The sequence below is a fragment of the Zerene cesonia genome, unplaced genomic scaffold (genome assembly GCF_012273895.1).
Source record: "Zerene cesonia ecotype Mississippi unplaced genomic scaffold, Zerene_cesonia_1.1 Zces_u003, whole genome shotgun sequence".
Classification (NCBI taxonomy): domain Eukaryota; kingdom Metazoa; phylum Arthropoda; class Insecta; order Lepidoptera; family Pieridae; genus Zerene; species Zerene cesonia.
In genome coordinates this window covers 750,880-760,697 of record NW_024045133.1, presented here as the reverse complement: position 1 = coordinate 760,697, position 9,818 = coordinate 750,880, and the positions used below count along the sequence as shown (strand labels likewise).

General features: G+C 37.7%; 1 protein-coding gene across 1 annotated transcript in view; it reads right to left on the bottom strand.

The window, feature by feature from the left end:
* The window catches only part of LOC119838440 (zinc finger protein 676-like), a 14,482-nt gene extending 4,690 nt beyond the window's left edge, over positions 1-9,792 (bottom strand). The window contains exons 1-10 of the mRNA XM_038364387.1: positions 9,570-9,792; positions 8,948-9,067; positions 7,878-8,067; positions 6,913-7,070; positions 6,134-6,340; positions 4,965-5,062; positions 3,908-4,015; positions 3,113-3,223; positions 2,335-2,439; positions 914-1,126 (exon numbers count right to left, since the gene is read on the bottom strand). Coding sequence (XP_038220315.1) covers positions 914-1,126; positions 2,335-2,439; positions 3,113-3,223; positions 3,908-4,015; positions 4,965-5,062; positions 6,134-6,340; positions 6,913-7,070; positions 7,878-8,067; positions 8,948-9,067; positions 9,570-9,701 — 1,442 coding nt within the window. The 5' untranslated portion in view covers positions 9,702-9,792. The remainder of the gene's footprint in view (positions 1-913; positions 1,127-2,334; positions 2,440-3,112; positions 3,224-3,907; positions 4,016-4,964; positions 5,063-6,133; positions 6,341-6,912; positions 7,071-7,877; positions 8,068-8,947; positions 9,068-9,569) is intronic.
* Between the last annotated feature and the right edge of the window lie 26 nt (positions 9,793-9,818).

Here is a 9,818-nt window from a genome sequence, read left to right as displayed (position 1 = left end):
AAAAATTATTTTATAGTTTTTAGTTTGATGTGCTTGAAAAGCGTGTTTTTTAGTTTTTTTAAACTATATTTATTTAAGTGTCTTTTCTAGAGATTTCAACATTTAATTTGTGGAGCTCAATGAATTAATTTAAAGAAGGTTTTCTTAGTTTTCAAGCTAACTAACCAACTCCTAAAAGAAAATAGAAAGAAGCGCATCCCTACTTAATTTAGTCAAAAATGTTAACTCAAAGTACCAGGCGATCATAAATCGATAGGAGTGTTCCATAGCGCGTGCTATAAGACTTTTGAATTCGTTCTTTTTTCCGGTGTCACATGAAAATACCACAGATAAAGCAAGAAACTTTGAAAATGAAACATTTTTTTTCTTTTTCAATAATATCCGCCGGCCGAATACCAGGCGCGCACACACTCACAGGAGCGCGCTCTCGGGCACGTGCCGCTTGCTCAGCTTCATGTGGTTGTTGTAGCAGTCGCGGCTGGAGAAGGTCTTGCCGCACTCGCGGCACTGGTGCGTGGTGATTATTACACCACTATATACTTAGTACTGAGGATTTTTAAAGTTTTTTTTCTAGAGATTTCGACACTTAATTGGTGGAGCTCAATGAATTAATTTAAAGGTTTTCTTAGTTTTCAAGCCCTAACTACCAAATGAAAACAGAAAGAAACGCATCCCTACTCAATTTAGTCAAAAATGTTAACTCAAAGTAGCAGGCAATCATAAATCGATAGGAGTGTTCCATAGCGCGTGTCCCTCCCTATACGACTTTTGAATTCGTTCTTTTTCTGGTGTCACATAAAAACATCCACAGATTAAATAAATAAAGCAAAAGAAAGAAACTTTGAAAATGGAACATTTTTTGTGTTTTTTTGCACATCTTCGAGCGGCGCGTACCAGGCGCGCACACACTCACAGGAGCGCGCTCTCGGGCACGTGCCGCTTGCTGAGCTTCATGTGGTTGTTGTAGCAGTCGCGGCTGGAGAAGGTCTTGCCGCACTCGCGGCACTGGTGCGTGGTGCCGGTCTCGCGCTCGCGGTGGTTGCGCGCGTGCCGCGCGAGGTTCCGCTTCCACTGGAACAGCTTGCCGCATATCGGGCACGGGTACGTGAGCCCGTCATGGATCACGCTGGAACGATGGAGATTTTTTGAAGTGAAACTTCTTTAGAATCGTGATTTCAAACCTGATGCAACGGACAACGACAGGTAAGAGACAGAAATACAAAAATTTGTAGAATGAAGCCGGCAAAGAATGAGACAGTAATACATACTATTTTATTCATTCTTTTGACGATTTATTGAAGTTTCACTTCTACCATGTGTGAATCGCACACACACCTTTTTATTTTTTTATTTTTTGGTAACTTTTTGTTTACGTCATCATCGGTAGAGAGAGGAGGCTGACGCTTCCACCACCCATGAACAGGTTTTTTTTTGATGTGAAACATCTATAGACGCACGTAAAACCGATTTCTGGCGTGGCGACGCGTCGCCACGCTATACGAATTAAGTAGTCACGATTTGAAATAAATTCGTAAATTTTTGTATCTAATGAAAATAAATGTTTATTCAATAAACAGTCATCGTTATGTGGAAAAAAATCGTAATATTTTATTTTATCATTATGACATATTTAGTTCCTATCACAATATGTTCTTTTCTGCGTATTACTTTTGCAAAATAATGTCGATGTTTCACATCCGCCAGGCGTCCCGTGACAGCTCACATTTTTTTTTATAACTTTTTGTTTACGTCATCATCGGTAGAGAGAGGAGGGTGATACGCTACCACCGCCCATGAACAGGTTTTTTTTAAGAACATTGCAGAGGCGTAAGACCTTACGACAGGGTTGTATTGTTGCTGTCGGAAGGTCTTACGCTTCTGGGATAGGATGGATCATAATGGTATAGAGAATAGCCGAGGGGAATAAAGGACTGGGAAGGGTAAAGAAAAGGTATGGGGCTCTGTCTCTTCCACATAGAGGAATATGTTAGGAGGGGTTGATAATGTCTCTATATATGTTTACAATTGCACACACATTCGTATTCTACAATTACAACATCTATCTGCCCCATACCGCTTGTGGGGTATGGGGCAGATAGATGTGTTATGGCCCCCTCCGAGAGTAACATCTCTTAATTACACAAACACTATAATTTATTATGTACAAAATGTATGTTCACCATGGCCCCATACCCAAAATCCAACACGGGAGCATGACACATTAAACCAACTAACTACAACCATCCTAACAATTAGCCAAACACTCGTTCATAGGTATAGCTACATAGTAAATCTGCCCCATACCCCACACGGGGGCATGGGCCAAATACTTACACATGCGCTCTGTAACTCTTCTGCGAGTGGAACACTTTATCACAGCCCTTGCACGGTATATATAACATTTCTTTTGGTTTATCTTCCTTCTTTGCGGGTAAAATTCTGAAAAAAAAATAAATAAATAAATACACTAATTTTATTGTTTTCACAGTAGCATGCTACTATTTCACGCCGGTCTACTGTAGCGGTGTGCTACTTGCCGGGTGCGAGCTGCCACAATTCGTGCGGAGGCGTGCTCGCTCGTGCACAGATTAAAAAATTAACATGTTTATACGTGCCGAAGCGTGCTCGGCTTCCACATTGAAAAGTTAAAATAATGTTTCTCTTTAACTGTGTCTCTCTCATATTTTCCTAGCTCATCTCTTTCTAGCTCTTTCCTGCTTACTCTATCTCCATACATAAAATAACCTATATTTACTTAATCCTAACTCTTTAACACAGTGTCTCTATATCTTTTACCAAGTCCATGTCATAGCATGAATATATTGAACCTCTTCCTCTCTTGATCTCTTCTTATCTCCATCTCTAACCATCTCACACTCACTCCAATCACCCTATCTCAAATGATCTTCATACCTTACCAATTCCACGTCAAACCATCAACACCTCCCCCTATCTCTAACCCCTCTTATCTCTACCTATCTCTAACTCCTCTTATCTCTACCTATCTCTAACTCCGCTTATCTCTACCTATCTCTAACTCCTCTTATCTCTACCTATCTCTAACTCCTCTTATCTCTACCCATCTCTATCTCCTCCCATCTCGCATACTCACTTCAAATGGTACTTCAATGTCATCTTATTCGCGAATACTTTGCCACAACAATCGCACTGCGGCTTCTCTTCGTGACTTACATTCTTGTGATATGTCAGCTTCGACTTTGAACTGAAAAATAATTTAAATCAACATCACTGCACAGTATGGAGCAATGTCTGTATGTGTGTATGTTAAGATATTTAAAACTGCACAACGGATTTTGATGGGGTTTTATTAGATAGAGTGATTCAAGTGGAAGGTTTATATGTATAATAACAACTATTAAACAACTGCGAATTTAACGCGTGCGAAGCCGCTTGTAACGATATGAAGCTGAAAAGTTTGTTTGTTCGAACGGGCAAACCTCAGGAACGATTGGACCGATTTAGAAAAATTCTTTCACCGTTCGATACGCACGCTCGCAGGATGTATAGAACTTTATAGGCTATGTATGTACCATGGGCGGAACCGGGGCTGATAGCTAGTATTGAAAGATCGCGTTTTCTCGTACGTAAATACGATTTATTTCTCCTACAATTATTTATGGTTTAAATATAATATAAATCAATTGAAATTGCTGCACCACTAGTGTCTGCCCTTTTTTTTGCTTTGTACATTTAAAAATCCTACCCATAGGTTGCCTGGTAGAAATCGATTAGTAGCGATAAGGCCGCCTTTTTGTCTCTGTACTACGTTGTTTGTCTATGTTTTTTTTTATAATTATTTTAATTCAATTGGTGCTAAATAAGGTATCTTATTATACTGAAAAAAAATCTTAATTACAAGATTTTCTCAATAACAAACTACACCCACTTAAAAGTCTTATCGCATTCGGTGCAGGAATAGTCCTCTTTGCGCTTAGCGCACTCGTGCCTGACCATAATCCTTTTCAATGTCGTTATCAAACCACACTCTCTGCATCTGAAACATGGAAATAAAACAGTTCTTCATCTAAATCCTTAAAGAATATAATAAGACAATATTGCTAATGATAAAACACAGCTGGAGGTACCAACTTCCAAATGGAAAAGGAATCATCAAAATCGGTCCACTGAGTAAGAGGTTATGGTGTAATAGACGCAATCATTTTGAAGTCTTGATAGAAAACTAAATCGCCTTCAAATTGGCAGAACTAGACCAAATTCATTAAAATCGCTTCACCCGGTCGAAAGTTCTAAGATAACATTCATCATTTTCTTCTATAAAAATACCACAAAAACTATCGAAATCACAACACGTGATGCCGTGACCAAGCTAAATATTATAGATTCATTTATAATATATGCTAATATAACAAAGAGGTTAATTGAATTTGTATGTCTGTGACGTTGTCGGGGCTAATCTCTGTATCTACTGAACCAACTTTAAAAATACTTTCACCACTATAAAGCCACATTATCGGCGAGTGTCATAGGCTATATTCAATTCTATTTTCCAAAGAAAGCCATATACCTTTCCCTTACCCTACGTAAGGGAAAGGTATATGGCTTTCTTCTTTTTGTGGAGGAACGAAGCAGGAATTCCTCCATCGAAAAAGGAGAAGATCCTGGTCTAGTCTAAGTCTAAATCTTAGGCTAGTCTAAGTACAGGCCGGCCTGTAAGGCCCCAATTCAATGATGTTGGAAAGTTGTATATATACCTCTGTAGCGAGAAAATTTCGCTAGCGCGATTCAGAATTCTATAGCTACACCTCTCGTCAGTCCTTTCTTAAAGCCTATCCAATTTGGAAGTCGGCAATCCATTTGTAGAGGCGTAAGGTCTACAATTGACCTTACGCCTCTCAAAATGTCCAGGTGCGGTGGTAGCGCTTACCATCAGCAGACCTACCAGCTCCATTATCACCGAAGAAAAAGCCCAGCGAACAACTCACCTGAACGCTTTCAAATGCTGATTCTTATGAACCGATAGGTTCTCTTTGTTTATGAAAAAACCTTTGCACACCTCGCACTGGAAGGATTTTGCTTCTTTCTGGAAAAGAAAAGGTGTGTGTGCGATACACACACGATAGAAGTGAAACTTCAGTAAATCGACAAAAGAATGAGATGAATATATATAAAATGTAAAATAGTATTTATATTTCTGTCTCACTCTTTGCCGGCTTCATTTTACACATTTTTGTATTTGTGTCTCTTACCTGTCGCTTTTTCCGTTGCATCAGCTTTGAAATCACAACGATTCTAAAGAAGTTTCACTTCAAAAGCTTTTCTGCCACATTTCCTACATTTATATTACTAGCTTCCGCCTGGGGCTTTGCCCGCGTGGAATTAGGTCATTTATAAGTATCCCGTCACCCAAGTCAGCTCATACCATGTCTGCATACGAAATTTCATCAGAATTCGTTCAGTAGTTTCAGCGTGATTGACGCACAAACATCCAAGCAAACAAACTTTCACATTTATAATATAAGTGTGAAATGTGATAATGTGAAAAAGATCATATATATTCAGCATGTTAAAAACTGCTGGAGCGATTTAAAAAATTCTTTCACCATTGGAAACCTGCAACTACACTGAGTGACATAGGCTATATATATGTACCGCGGACGACGCCGGGGCGAACACATAGTATGAAATAACTAGGGAAATTTTTGATTTGTTGTTTATATTAAGAAATATTAACAAGCAGGAAAACCATTCATATTTTTTTGGCGCGTTTATATTAGCTACACCTGTATGTTTGTATGTAACCGACTCCTTTAGACTCGATTATGACCCACTTCAAACGGACAGATTGAATTCAAACTCTGTACACTTATCAAGGATCGGTGACAATACAATAATTTCATGTCTTAAAATGTTCATGACAGACCCATAAATACTACTTGCGGTCCGCCCCGGCTTCGCCCGTGGTACATATATAGCCTATAGCCTTCCTCAATAAATGGGCGATCTAGTACTGAAAGAAGTTTTCAAATCAGACCAGTAGTTCCTGAGATTAGTACGTTCAAGCAAACAAACTCTTCAGCTTCATAATATTAGTACAGATTAAAATACACAATATCATAAGTCAATAAGAAGCCAACCCCAAAAAACCACTCACCGGACTGTGTTTCCCTGTCAAATGGCCCTCCAGCAACTTCCGGGTATTGAACCCGCGTACGCAATCGCTGCACTTGTGCTTGAGGCTCGCGAACTCAGCGCTGGCGACGTCTCTTTCTCTTACCGAGTGCATTTCTTCCTCCGTCATGGAGTAGAGTTCTACCAGATCCTCCGGCAGGTTTTTGAGGCGGCGCGATTTAGTTTTTATCTGTGGATGAGAAATTTTATGTGATTTAGGACCATTCTATCCTACTAATAAGAGGACGACCAATCACTCGATGGAGTGATGACATCAGAAATCATGCTGGTGCTCTGTGGACTAGATTAGCCAAAAATAGAAATGAGTGGAAAAAATTGGAGGAGGCTTTTACAGCGAAAAGCGGTCCTTAGTATATTTAATTACATGCTGAACTAATAAACTAACAAAATATTATAGAAAAAAGATTAAATAATAGATTTTGTCAATACTAACCATACTAACAACCATCATAAAATTGTAATTAGATATAAGTAAGGAATAAATAAAGGCTTATATTATCTATCCTACTAATATTATAAATGCGAAAGTTTGTAAGGATGTGTGTGTGTTTGTTGCTCTTTCACGCAAAAAACTACTGAACCGATTGCAATGAAATTTGGTACGTAGACAGCTGAACAACTGTAATAACAAATAGGCAACTATTCATCCCGATATTTCTACGGGATACGGACTTACACGGGTTAAACCGCGGTTATCAGTTAGGTCAATGTCACTTTCCACCATCTACAAAACTCAATTACCTTATCCTTTTTCCTCTTCTCCCGTTTCTCCTTCCTCTCCTTCTTACTCTTACCATCTCCATCTTCTCTCACCAACTCCGAGAGGAGTGTATTGTCGTCAGACGACTGCGTGTCTAGCACGCCCAAATCAAAGGTATCCTCGTCTTTCACGAAAGTGTCTGAAAAATAAAAAAATAAAGGAGAAATTGATTTTTTTATGTTTATGTCATCGTCGGCAATGGAGGTGGTGGGATGTTTTGTAACTGTCACATAATTAAGGGATTACAGACTTCGCCCATGTTACATATATAGCCTTTAGCCCTCCTCGATGAATGGACTATCTAACACTGAAGGAATTTTTCAAATCGGACCAGTAGTACCTGAGATTAGAGCGTTCAAACAAACAAAGAAACAAACTCTTCAGCTTTATAATATTAAGTATAGATGTAAAACGTTATTTTACATTATGTATTATATTATTTAACACAATTCCAACACTTTACAGCGAACGTGGTGACGGAAAGACTGAGTTGCTACGTGTCTGTGTGTGTGCATGTGAAAAAATTTCATGTCAAAACTCAAACAGTCTTCATAGGTCGTGACCCCATACACGACAAGTGGAACCTTACAATATCACTTGAACACCTTATACGATTATTACTCACTAGCTGTTTGCCCCGGCTTCGACCCTGGTACCTATATTTCTAATAGTAAAAATTTTTTTTTAATCCGTCCAGTAGTTTTAGAGTTTATCAATTAAAAACAAAGAAACGAACTGACAAAAATACAAATTCTTCCTCTTTAAAATATTAGCATAGACATTACATTGAATGGGAAAAAATACAATCAATCAATCAATCAAAAGCTCTTTATTGTGCACCTTTACAAGAAGAGTACAAACTAGAGATACATAATATCAGAAGTCACAACAGGTGGTCTTATCGCTTAATCAGAGATACACGATAGAGAGAGAATTAATGACTCACCACGAAACACATCAATATCATACAGCTCCTCCTTCACCTGCTCCACGCCCTCCACCTTGAAGGTCAGCTCCTGCTTGACATCCTCCAGGGGACTGGATCCGTGTCTGTTCGTGTGCCCGACGAGGGTGGACTGCGAGAGGTTCGTTACAGCGTGTTGCGAAAGATCGTGCGGTGAATTCAGGAATGGATGCTGAAAGAGACATTATCATCATCATCATCAGCATCATCATCATCATCATCAGCATCATCATCGTCATCATCATCATCATTGTCATCATCATCATCAGCCCATATATGTTACTATAGCTGGGACACACAGGCCATAGTCCACAAAGCTGGCCAAGTGCGGGTTTGCAAATGTCACATGTTATTGAACTTTTTGTTCTTGGACATACTGGTTTCCACACAACAACAATAAAACAAAGAAACATAAAGCGATATATTCATTTACTAGCTGCCCGCTTCGACTTTATCTATTGTACATACATATCTTATAGCATTCAAAGAATAGTGAAATAATTTTTTAACATGTCCTTGAATAAACCTTATTAGTTTAGCTATCTGTTAGTGATTTTCATCAAAATTGGTTGAGTCTTATGAGACAACTAACAAAATTATGATATGCACAGATTGAAAATCCAAGTTTTACAGATAAAAATGACGACTATAGTCTGTTTCTGTGTAAAATTTCATCCAGATGTGATCAGCTCTCTCGGCATTGCAGAGTAACAAACATTAAGGCAATGAACATACAAAGTTTTGCATTTATAAAAGTAAAGTCCCGTGTACCCCAATGGGGTATGGGGCAGATGCTATACACATGTTTCACTGATCAAATCTCTTTATGGACAAGTAGGTGATCAGCCTTCTGTGTGCTAGCAGACCAATATATATATTCCTCCTTGTGAGTCCCCAAGAATTGAACCCAAGATCACTTGGTTTTACGCTCAAGCGTTTACCACTGTGCAAAGAAGAGGTTCGGGTTTATAATATTAGATAAAGATGATGTAGCTTAATGTCTCCACACTTATGTATGACATATAACTTACATAAACTTAATCCATACTTACTTTTCTGGAATAATTAATTAGTATGTCATATGACTTCAATATTTGTTTTTTGAACTTTTGGACGTTTTTTACAGCTGCTAAGCACTCCCAACATACTTGTATAGACAGACCGTCTGGCACCTGGAAGTTGTAATAATTACATCCAAATGTGTTCAGCCGTTTTTTGGTGATCTAGTCACAAAGTGTTCAATGTCATATCATATATTATTGGTAAAATTTAAAAATATTCTGAACTACTTGGAATTCACTAGTTTGTTCTGAATTGTGACTGGTAAAAAAGATTTTTATATTTACCAGTTTATTTTCATGTCCAAAAAAATGCTACAAAAAATATTTATATAATTTACTTGGCATATCAATTTTGTTAGATATCACATTCTTCGTGGTTATATTAAGTAAATGTCATAGATTTAACCAAAATATTAAATTGCATTTGTTCCTAACTTATACGAAATTAATTAAAAATGAAGCGTAATGGCGGGTCTAAGGATTTCTGTTCCATAAAATTTCAATGTTTTTAATGATTTCTAACATATACAGCATACCTCAAGTTACTCAAAGTGAGTTTTAAGCACATTTATAGACAAATAAGTATCTTAAATATGATTATTCGTTTACTTACATCTATATCTGCTAACAATTTAAAACATTCTTTTATTTCGTTTCTATAATACATATTGCGATTGTAGTTCAAACAACCAACACATATACCGTTTACATTATATCCCTCTATATTAATGTCTATTTCCTTCATTTTTGATGTTTTTATTTTGGCTAATTAAATAATATAATTACGAACAAAGGAAGCTTCATTCCTTTCTTTCGGCCATTTTGATAATTTGACAGTTCACAGTTGCAAACAAAATAGTAT